A 12,134-nucleotide genomic window follows, 5' to 3' on the forward strand; every position below is an offset into this window, starting at 1 on the left:
CAGTTCGCTTCGGCGCTTCCGAAGCAGCCGACGCGGCCGCTGTGTCCACTTGATCCCTCAGGCCACGTCACGCCGACGGTGGCGCCAGCTTTTCTAGTGGTGGAGCTCGCCTCCAATATGTGTTTTCATTCCGCGATATATTGGCTGGCACCGACAATCTGTATCATGAGGCACGTTGCAAACGGAGGGAAGTGTGGCGCGACTGCCTCACTAATTGAGAGATCGAGAGACGCAGCGCGTGTATGACGTGGGCGCGATTCACAGCAGCCGCTACAAACAGACTTCCGCTCATGCAGCCCATTGTTTGCATTCAGACGGCGCCCGCTACTCTGGCGCCATCTCGTAGCTGTCGTCGTCACAGAGCCCGCCTGGCGCAGCGCTACGCTTCTCACGCTTTCGCCATATCTTCCTCCTCCGCTTTCCGCCTCATCGTTCCGCTGCACCCAACTGCTCCGCTTTCCTCCTGGCGCACTCTTCACCATATAGCCGTCTTTCACCTCCCGCTGTGCTCCCCGTTCGCTCTTTCATCCTTCGCTGCGCTCGTTCGCTCGGTTACGAGGTACGCCGACGCTCTCCGCAAGAACTGGCGCCTAAGAACTGCGCTCTATAAACACGCTGTTTTCACACTGAAAGGCACTGCGAGACCGGTTTTTGTAATAGGTGTGATTCGGAGATTTCCATTGCTTCGGTAATATGCGACATACTCATTCCATTTCGCTATGCCATACCCATTTCGCTATGACACTCGCTCTCCAGGGTCGGCCGTGACCATGACGGCAGGATGAAGACGCCATAACGAAGACGCAGAGACGATGATGGAATGGCAATAGACAGACGAAGGCGATATGAAGACGAAGGCATGACGGCAACAAGATAATGGTTCTGAAGCGATGATGACTGATAACGACAATTTGGCGTATGTATCCGACGGTGGCATGATGACGACGGAATGACGACAGTGGCATGACAGCGGAGGTATAATCACGATTGAATGACGATCGCAATATTAGATGGATTGACGGAGAAGGAATCACATCGATGGAACGACGGTGGTATATCGACGATGGGATGACGACAGTGGGATATCGATCCTAAAGTTATCACGATGGTGTGACAAAGACAGTTTAACGTTGACGGCAAATAGGGCAACGAGATGACGACGAGTGTTTGATGACGACGCCGTGACGACGACAGTGTTACGACAATGGCGTTGCAAAGACGGTTTGACGAGATTGAGATGACGATGATGGAATGCGAAGATGGAACGACCATGACAGCATAACGACGACATGAAAAGAATGCACGACGACGCTTCTGTGACGACGATGTAATGACGATGTCGTGACGACGAAGGCATAATCCCAATTGAATGAAGAGAACTGATTACGATGGAACGACAAAGGAGGAATTACGGCGGTGATATGTGCGACGACAATGGAATGGCGTTTCTGAAACGATTACCATGGTACGGTGACAGCAGGACGACGATGGCATGAAGATAGCGCCATAACGAAGCTGAGTTGACGACAATAAAATGACCACTAAGGCACCTCGACCATGACCGCAATCTAGTCGATAACGCGGTTGTCTGGATCAGCGTAGGCGGCTAGATATAGCCTAAAAATTTCTCGGGTAGACAAAGAATGCTAATAGAATTAAAAATGCATCAACTCACACCATGCAGAAGATGACTATTAAGACAATATGCGCGTCGTATTAGAATTTATGCTCGTCAAACCCCCAATGCTTTTAGGTAGATCAGAAATTGAGTTACTCCACTGCTTCGTATTTCTATAGTCTGTCATATATAAAAAAAAATGTTTTGAACTACGCTTTGATGCTGAGGCGAGAATGTACCATCGGCATATGGTATTCCTCACCTGGCACGAGGTAGATAACTTATCTTTCTTAAGCAGTACAGAACAGAATTATTAGGCGTAATCTGGTAGAGCACGCCTACGAAATGCAATATTGATTATAGCTAAGGGAATCAGAAGCTTGCTAAGCCAGATGGGACCCAAGCATAAAAGCGGGTGGCGACACCTTATTATCCTCGCACCCACTCTTCCCTACAATACGGACAGTGACCGCCGTCGGTTCGCGTCTTCCAAAACGTTGTAATAGTTCATGATTTCATGACGTTATTAGGGTAGTTATTGAATTGTTCATTTATTTGCCCAACAATAGGATACAACGACCTTAGAATCTGGGGCACATTAAAGAAAGGGACAAAAGCAGATCACAAAGAAACACAACAAAATACCTAGACCATACACAAATATATACAATTTAGAATAAGAATTCAATAGAATTTTAGAAATACAAGTATAATTTAATAAAATGTGAGCATCGTCTTTCTTATTCATGCTTCTAAGCAAACATTGCAAACAAATTATGAAACTGAAGTGAAACAGAGAGAGTGTAAGAGTGGGGATGAAGATTAATGCGCAGAAGACAAAGATAATGATGAATATCCAGGCAATGAAACAAGAGTTCTGGATCACGAGTCATCCTCTAGATTCTGTGAAGAAGCATGTTTACATAGGTCAATTAATCACAAGGAACCCTAATCATGAGAAGGAAATTCACAGAAGAATAAAAATGACTTGGCTAGCATACGGCAGACATTGTCAGCTCCTGACTGGACGCTTACCATTACCATTGAAAAGGAAGGTGTACAATCAGGGCATTCTACCAGTGCTGACATATGGGGCAGAGACTTGGAGACTGAGAAAGAAGCTTGAGAACAAGTTAAGGACCGCGCAAAGAGCGCTGGAACGACGAATGATAGGCATGACGTTAAAGGACAGGAAGAGAGCGGTTTGGATCAGAAAGCAAACGGGTAAACGCGATATTCTAATTCACATCAAGAAAAAAAATGGAGCTCGGCAGGTCATGTAATGTGCCGGTTAGATAACCGTTGGACCACTAGGGTTACGGAAATGGTACCATAAGTAGGAAAACGCAGTCGAGGACGGCAGAAGACTAGGTGGAGCGATGAAATGAGGAAATTCGTAGGCGCTAGTTGGAATCAGTTGGCGCAGGACAGGGGTAATTGGAGATCGCAGGGAGAGGCCTTTGTCCTGCAGTGGACATAAAACAGGGTGGTGATGATGATGATGATGATGATGATGATGATCAACCTAATTAACTCTAAACAAGTGTTAGCGCCGAAATCGCATTTCCGTGAATTAAAAGGAAATAGATCGAATAATGAATGGACATTCGATATATCCAGAATAATGAAATCAGGAGCTCGACGAAAACTCAGCCGGTCGAGATTGCTCGTAGTCAAAGGTAAAACGGACCCCGACCAAAAAGACAAGAAACGAAAACAAGACGTGTCGGCTTCCATACGGGGGCCTTGTTCGCAACGAAAATAAACAAGAAGGGGAGACTACTACGCACGTGTGAATAGATGGCACAAACAGCTAGGCCTAAAAGGAGAGATATCTGCCGTCACTGGGGTTCGGCATGCTATCAGTAGTCTGGCTTAGTAATGAATGGAGATGCAACCGCGAGATAAACTGCACTCGGTGGCTGGTACATGCGCCCTACTGCAGTCATTGCCATCTTCAAGGGGGGTATGGTAGCGCGATTCAAAGACGGGGCAAAAGACACAAAGTGTCTTCTTTTGTCCCGTCTTTGAATCGCGCTACCATACCCCCCTTGAAGATGCATCACCAACAAGCCCACATTGCAACCCGCGTCAATGCCATGTCATTTTGACACAGAGTGCTCGGCAAGAGCATTAGAATAATCTTTTAAAAGCGTTAACTCTTACTCATCACGTTTCTCGATTTCTTGGGGTCTGCTACCACCTCCCTTCGGCGTGAAATTTTCAAAGTCCGAAGAATTCGACATGGCGGCCCCCATAGTAAATCAATAGCAACCCAAGTGCTGATTGGTGTGACGTCATCATCCATGATGGCGGCCAAATTCTGGTGCCAATGATTATGTCGTAATCCAGTATGGTGGATAGAAGTGAATCCACGTGATTGTCACGTCGTAATCAAAGATGGCGACATAGTTTAGTAATTTCAAATACAAGATGGCGGCCAAATTTTGGTGCCAATGATCACGTCATAATCCAATATGGCGGATGGAAGTGAAATCACGTGATTATGACGTGATAATCAAAGATGGCGGCATAGTTTCGAAATTCGAGGTTGGGTGCCAACGATGACGTGACAGTCCAATGTGGCGGATAGATGAGGAACCGCGTGATTGTGACGTCATGGAACGAAATGGCACCATAGTTTCGATTTTCCAAATCCAAGATGCCGGCTTTTGGTGAATGAATGAGACCACGTTTATTCCACATTAAAATGCGTCGAAGACGCTGGGGTGGAAAGAGGAGGGGTGAAGTCATAGCCGAGATAGCGGCCACTAAAATTAGTTGTGCCCGTTTATTGCGAACGTTTTACGAGTGATGCCGCGACGGAACGTTTGTGGCAAGCAGGTTGCACTCAATGGAAGAAGTCCAAGTAGCGTCCCGCGTTCGTAGGTTTTCGAAATACATTGAAACGAGGTCCTGTACATTCACGTTGTGCAATAAGATCAAGAAAAGGCAAGCAACGATCCTCCTCCAGTTCAACCGTAAAATTTATGGCAAGTTCTGTCGAGTTTAAATGCGATGAAAGAGCATACAGGACAACCTTCTTTATCACGCATAAGCCGTCGTCCACATATCTTAACAAAAAGTATGGGATCTTAGTCTCGACGATGACCACACTATGGTGTCGTTCTACGCGACGTCCCTGTTTATTTGTGTGTCAATCGACCTCGCTGTGCACGTGGGTTCCGCTGCCCTACACGCTGAGCTTCGCTATCCGAGAGGACACCGTTCGAGGTTACGGACCTGCGCAAGCTTGAAACTTGAAAGTGCTTATTTGGTTTTCCAAAGCTTCGGCTACAAGCAACTGCAGGGAACTCCAATGGGTGCCTCCTTGTCAGTCACCGCTGCAAATCAAACGATGGAAGCAGTTCGACGCCATGCTCTAGCGACTTTCCTGCCACAACCTGGAATATTTCTTCACGTTTCCGCATGTACCAAGGGTTACCTATCACCGCAACAAAAACACTAAAGACTTGTTAGTGCACGCAAAAGTCAGCCAACATCATTGCCCCATAATAAAAGCATGCTGTCGCCCCAGGTGCAAAACCTGCAGACCCCTTCAAAATGACAACAAAATTAAAAGCACCGCAAATAGTTATACACACGAAGTGAAAACTAGTTTTACTTGTACAAGTTCGGATGTGATTTGTATGCTTCAATGTTTCTCCTGTAAGAAATAATGTATTGGTGAAACGGGCTGTCAATAAATGTCATATTGAAGCGAAATAGGTTTGCACGTGTTGACACCGGACCCTTAAGGCGAGAACGACGAAGTTCGTGGTTGCGCGCGGGCTCTCCGAGGACCAGCCATCGCTAAAGGCAGACGTTTTGTCCCAGTCTGTCGGTGCTAAACTGTTTTAGTTGCCATAGCTGGGTGACATTTCTGGTGGAGGTGCTGGGTACGGTCGATGTTAAGATCTCCGGAGCATACCCCAGACCTAAGCCCGGCGAGTAGTTCAACCGAGCTTACCCCTGTGCACGTACGTGCCAGCCGACGCCTCCAGGGACTCCAGCCACAGCACGGTCTGCTACCTGAACGAACTAAAATGACGACCCAACCACCTCCCGCCACTCCTGCAGCATCGCACGTTGTCGTCAATCACATCCGGACGCCGAATCTGTTCCACGGAAGTGCTTCCGAGGACGCCGATGACTGGCTTGACCATTTTGACCGGGTTGCCAACCTCAACGACTGGAACCACGAGCGTAAGCTACGCTACGTGTACTTCGCTCTTGAAGATTCCGCGAAAATATGGTTTGAGAACCACGAGGCGACACTGACGTCATGGGAAGAATTTCGTAGGCAGTTCCTCAATGCCTTCGCCAGGGCGGACAGGAAGGAGAGAGCGGAGTTAGCGTTGGAGGCAAGAATTCAAGGCCCCAATGAGCGAGTGACTGCGTACGTAGAAGACATGAATCGGCTGTTCAGACGTGCGGACCCTTTGATGACTGAAACAAAGAAGGTGCGCCATCTCATGCGCGGCGTCAAAGAGGAAATCTTTGCTGGCCTAATTCGAAATCCGCCGACGACACTTGCAGAGTTCCATGACGAAGCCACTACTATGGAAAAGGCCCTTCAACAGCGGGCCAGGCAAAACAACCGCGACGCCGTGATTTCAAGGGAGCTCTCTGCCGTTACCCTCGGTAACGACGTTGGCGCCTTGCGAGAACTCATCAGGGCTGTCGTCAAGGAGGAACTGCAGAAGATGCAGACGACCACGGCCCCTGTGGGACAACTTTCCATTGCGGAAATGGTGCGCGCCGAGGTCCGACAGGCCGTCCATGTTCCTGGACAGTACGAGGCACCACAGCAGGTACCGCACGCCGAAATGAGTTACGCTGAAGCAGTACGCCGTCCGCCACCCTCAAGTGCATGCAGCATGGTACACCCCACTCAACAAATGGACGTAAGCTTCAGGCCGCCTCGCAACCCACCACACATCGCCGAAGCAAGGACTAGGAAGAGCGACGTCTGGCGCACCCCAGACTACAAACCTCTTTGTTTTCATTGTGGCGAAGCCGGGCACATCTACAGAATGCGTCCTTATCGTCATGTGGGGCTTCGTGGATTCTCGCCGAATGCACCTCGTCCACGACCTGGTGAGCGGCCGCCGGATATAGAGAGTTTCGTCGCAAATCGTCGCAATGTTGATCAGCGATGGCCGGAGCCCCGTTCATCGTCTCCTGCTCGTTACAGGTCTCCATCACCAAGCCAATCCTTTACTCGCGGCGCTCTGAGACGCCGCTCGCCTAGCCCGGCGGGTCGGGAAAACTGAGTTCAGCGACCTCCGGAGGTGAGGCCGCTGACGACGACCGTACGCAATATCCTCCACTACGACGACAACGACGAAAACAGAACGACGCAGACGTACAGACGGAGACGAACACCTTACGAGAGGTAGTAACGTCGAACATTCCCGTCACCATAGACGACGAAGAAATAACGGCGTTAATCGACACTGGAGCGGACACCTCAGTTATGAGCATGGACCTTGCCTGCAAGCTGAAGAAAGTTTCTACCGAGTGGACAGGGTCGCAGATTCGAACTGCAGGAGGACATCTGCTAACCCCGGTAGGAAGATGCACAGCCCGAGTGAGCATTCGTGGGTTTACGTACCTCGGAGATTTCGTTATCCTCCCAAGCTGCTCGAGGGACCTAATTCTGGGAATGGACTTTCTGCAGGCTAATGGAGCTGTGATCAACTTACAAAAGTCGCGGGTAACGTTTTCGACGGCGCAGGCCTTAGCAGGGAGCAGCACTGACGACACGTATGTCAACGCCTTGAAGATTGTTGACGAGAACATCACGGTGCCGCCAAGGAGCAGCGTATTGACCCTCGTCACCTGCGACGCATTCGACGGCTATGAGGGTATTGCCGAGGCAAATATCCAGCTGCTGCTTGAAAAACACATCTGCATCGCCCGCGGCCTTGTTCGAATACAGCATAAGTGCTCGCAAGTGTTGTTGACAAACTTCAGCCACGAGTATCAGCACGTCCCTCAAGGTACAGCTGTGGCATTCCTGAACGAAATTGCTGACTTCTCCGATATCGGCACGTTACAAGCGACTTCACTGGACGCAACAGCTCACGCCAGCCTGAATACCTGCGTCCACATTAATGCTGACTTAGCAGATGTCCAGAAGGATCAGCTGCTGGGCCTACTGACAGAATTCTCCGGCTGTTTTTCCACCGAATCCAAAATCCAGCGCACTTCCGTTACGCAACACCGGATAGTTACAGAGGAGTAGGCGCGGCCTGTTCGTCAGCATCCGTATCGCGTGTCACCTATGGAGCGGGAGGCGATTAAGCGTCAAGTTCAAGAAATGCTAAATGATGACGTCATCCAGCCGTCGACAAGTCCGTGGGCATCGCCTGTCGTACTAGTAAAAAAGAAAGACAACACACTCCGCTTCTGCGTTGACTACAGACGGCTTAACCGAGTCACCAAACGCGACGTTTATCCCCTGCCACGGATCGATGACGCTTTGGACCGTCTGCGTCATGCTCAGTTCTTCACTTCGTTAGACCTAAAGTCAGGCTACTGGCAAATCGAAGTGGACGAGCGTGACCGTGAAAAAACCGCCTTCGTGACTCCCGATGGGCTGTACGAATTTAAAGTGCTGCCTTTCGGTCTCTGTTCCGCCCCTGCTACGTTCCAATGAATGATGGACACTGTACTCGTTGGACTAAAGTGGCAGACGTGTCTAGTGTACCTAGACGACGTTGTTGTGTTTTCCAGCACGTTCAATGAACATCTCACCCGGCTACGAAGTGTTCTTACCGCAATACGCAAGGCCAACCTCACCATCAAGCCTGAAAAATGTTACTTTGGCTTCCTGGAACTCAAGTTTCTAGGCCACGTGGTCAGCGCCCAAGGAGTACGACCAGACCCAGCAAAACTCGCTGCCGTTGCCGAGTTTCCTCGTCCTAAAGACAAAAAGTCTGTTCAGCGGTTCCTGGGCCTCTGCGCTTACTACCGTCGTTTCGTTGAAGGCTTCTCAAGGATTGCTGAACCGCTCACGAGACTGACGCGACAATATGTGCCCTTTGCGTGGACGAAGAGCAGGCCTTCGCCGAATTGCGTAAATGCCTTCAATCCGCTCCAGTGCTGGCGCATTTTGATGACACCGCGGCAACTGAAATACACACCGACGCCAGCAACGTAGGACTCGGGGCCATTCTGGTTCAATGGCAAGATGGCGCAGAACGTGTAATTCCGTACGCCAGTCGTAGTCTGACAAAAGCAGAAGCTAATTATTCAACGACCGAAAAAGAATGCTTAGCAGTCGTGTGGGCCATCAGCAAGTTCCGACCCTACTTATACGGCCGGCCATTTCGAGCGATCAGTGATCACCACTCGCTCTGCTGGCTTGCCAATCTACGAGACCCGTCAGGTCGCCTCGCTCGTTGGAGCCTCCGCCTCCAGGAATACGACATAACTGTTGTCTACAGATCCGGCCATAAGCATAGCGACGCTGACTGCTTGTCACGTTCTCCTATTCCCTGGCCATCCTCCGACTTGGAGCTAGATTTGCCGTTTCTTGGTGTCGTCGACGTGGTGCGCATGGCTGACTATCAACGTGCAGACTCTGAGCTGCTTCCAGTCATCCGATATCTCGAGGGAGCTGACGTTGTTGTCCCACGCCCACTTTCACGAGGATTGACGTCGTACTGCCTGCGAAACGATGTCCTGTACAAGAAAAATTTCGCGAACAGCCAGGAAACGTTCCTTCTCGTCGTTCCGACGACACTGCGCGAGGAAGTTTTACAGGCGTGTCACGACGATCCCTGTGCCGGCCACTTAGGCTTCCCGAGGACATTAGCGCGCATACGGCAAAAATACTATTGGCCACACCTATTTTCATCGGTTCAGCGCTATGTGCGAACATGCCGTGACTGTCAGAGGCGTAAAGTTCCACCCGTCAAGCCTGCCGGCCTCCTCCAGCCTTTGGATCCGCCTCCGGCGCCGTTCCAGCAAGTCGGAATGGACCTTCTTGGGCCGTTCCCCACGTCCTCCTTGCAAAATAAGTGGATAATCGTGGCAACTGACTATTTAACTCGCTATGCGGAGACAAAAGCTGTGCCGCGGGGAACTGCTGCTGAAGTCGCCAGCTTCTTCGTCCACAACATCGTGCTTCGCCACGGTGCACCCGCTGTACTCATTACTGACCGCGGTGCAGCGTTTACAGCGGAGTTATTGCAACAAGTCGTCACACTGACGCACACCGACCACCGAAAGACCACAGCCTATCATCCCCAAACTAACGGCTTAACAGAGCGCCTAAACAGAACATTAGCCGACATGCTCTCCATGTACATTGATGTGGAACACAAAACATGGGATGAAATTTTGCCATACGTCACGTTTGCTTACAATACCGCTGTGCAGGAGACCACCGAGTTTACACCATTCGAGCTTGTTTACGGACGTCGCGTTACAACCCCCTTAGACGCCATGCTGCCGGTAGACCAAGGAACCACAAGGAATGACAACACTGAAGATTTCGTCGAGAAAGCCGAGGAAGCTCGCCAGCTTGCTCGGAATCGCATCCGCACCCAGCAGAATGCCGACGCCTGCCGTTACAACCGGACCCGACGGAATGTCCAGTACTTACCAGGCGACCACGTGTGGGTGTGGACGCCTATCCGGCACCGCGGGCTCTCAGAGAAATTGTTGCGCCGCTACTTCGGCCCCTACGAAGTCGTACGCCGCCTCAGTGATGTGAACTACGAGGTGGTGCATCGAACCTCTGATCCTGGTTCGAACCGACGCCGTCCACGTGCTGAAGTCGTCCACGTAGTACGGATTAAGCCGTACTACGCACGCCAGGGCTAAGCAACCCTCACAAACCGCTTCAGCATTGTGTACATTCCTTTATGTGTTTTTTTTGTCTTTTCATGTTGACACTCTTGCCCATAGTGCGCGCCCGCTGCCCTTGGAGCGACCGGGCCGGTCGCTTTTGAGAGGGGAGCAATGAAGCGAAATAGGTTTGCACGTGTTGACACCGGACCCTTAAGGCGAGAACGACGAAGTTCGTGGTTGCGCGCGGGCTCTCCGAGGACCAGCCATCGCTAAAGGCAGACGTTTTGTCCCAGTCTGTCGGTGCTAAACTGTTTTAGTTGCCATAGCTGGGTGACAATATTAAACGGACATCGCGCGGACACACCTAAAGATTTTCCCTAAGGCGTCACCGAGCACTTCAACCAACCAAGTCATAACTCTGACGAACTCAAACTCTACATCTTGCAGTCAAATTCCCGTTCAGAACAAGAAAGAAAATACAGAGGATCATACCTCATCCATAAGTTAAATTTCAGCCAATAAGCATAAACGTTTCAAAGGGAGCTTTAGAATCTATTCGCTATGCTAAATTTCAAACTATAGGCAACAACACCTAGTTATTTGCATTTGGTTGCTGAGTGTTTTTTTTACTCCCTTTCTTTTCTTTAGTTCATTTACATATTTATTCCATTTCAGTATTTTTCTTTCGCAAGCACAGTTTCCTGCCGCTCCTTTTATTATCTCTTTCAGAGAGACGATAGCCCGCGACCTCCAGCGAAGCAGATAATAGAGGGGCGCTGTGCACACAGCCATTGACACGCCGGCTGAAACACGACCGTGTCACCGGCCGTGTGCCACGGTCGTGTGCATAGCCCCCTTTTATTCTCAATTCTACGCCCTCGCCGCTAACACACCTTCGGTCGTTGCCGCACACACCGCATTACCCCCTCTCCCCTTTAGAGGAACCACACCTATATATACTGCGCCGAGAAACACAAATGTCGCCTTGGAAAAGACAAGCCCACTTGTCGAAACCTTGGCTCCCGCTTTCACCTTGTTCCCGTTTCGCTCATCGTCCTGATGACGTAGCAGTTAGTTTCTGAAATATTTTAGGAACATCTTCATCGCCTGCGGAATGTGCCCCTCCCCTCTAGAAACTTCCACTTTCATTTCCCTTTATTTATTATTTTCCACATTGGAGTTTCAACTACAGTTAATTTCCCCGGTACTTTTCTTGGCTTCATTGTCTGTTGGCATAATATGGTCATGATTAACAAAATCGAGCTCCCTGGTTCTCCTTCTCTCGTTCACACACACACACACACACACACACACACACACACACACACACACACACACACACACACACACACACACACACACACACACACACACACACACACACACACACACGCGCGCGCGCACACGCACGCACACACACGCACACGCACGCACGCACACACACACACACATATAATGTCTGTGTTGTCATTTTCATCGTTATTCAGTCCGTGTTTGCACGTTGCCTTTAAGCATTTAAGTGGTAAATGTAATAAATCTTAATTGATACCACGGTGATTCGAACTTACTGATGTAGGGGATCTTAACTTGATTAAATTTTATGTCGTAGTAACAGTTCTGAAACAGAAAGAAAAAGGTTACGTTCATTAAACGCACTTCGTGACCCAGCCTTAGTAAAGAGCCCAGGTTAGGCATTCTCACTCATTATCGA

General features: G+C 49.8%; 1 protein-coding gene across 2 annotated transcripts in view; it reads right to left on the reverse strand.

Annotated features, from left to right (window-relative positions):
• Nucleotides 1-12,134, reverse strand: part of LOC135899479 (uncharacterized) — a 96,935-nt gene that overhangs the window by 25,275 nt on the left and 59,526 nt on the right. For both annotated transcript variants that reach the window (XM_065428753.1, XM_065428752.2), the window contains exon 4: nucleotides 11,992-12,040. In XM_065428753.1, coding sequence (XP_065284825.1) covers nucleotides 11,992-12,040 — 49 coding nt within the window. The remainder of the gene's footprint in view (nucleotides 1-11,991; nucleotides 12,041-12,134) is intronic.

This window comes from Dermacentor albipictus, chromosome 6, assembly GCF_038994185.2.
Source record: "Dermacentor albipictus isolate Rhodes 1998 colony chromosome 6, USDA_Dalb.pri_finalv2, whole genome shotgun sequence".
Taxonomy (NCBI): domain Eukaryota; kingdom Metazoa; phylum Arthropoda; class Arachnida; order Ixodida; family Ixodidae; genus Dermacentor; species Dermacentor albipictus.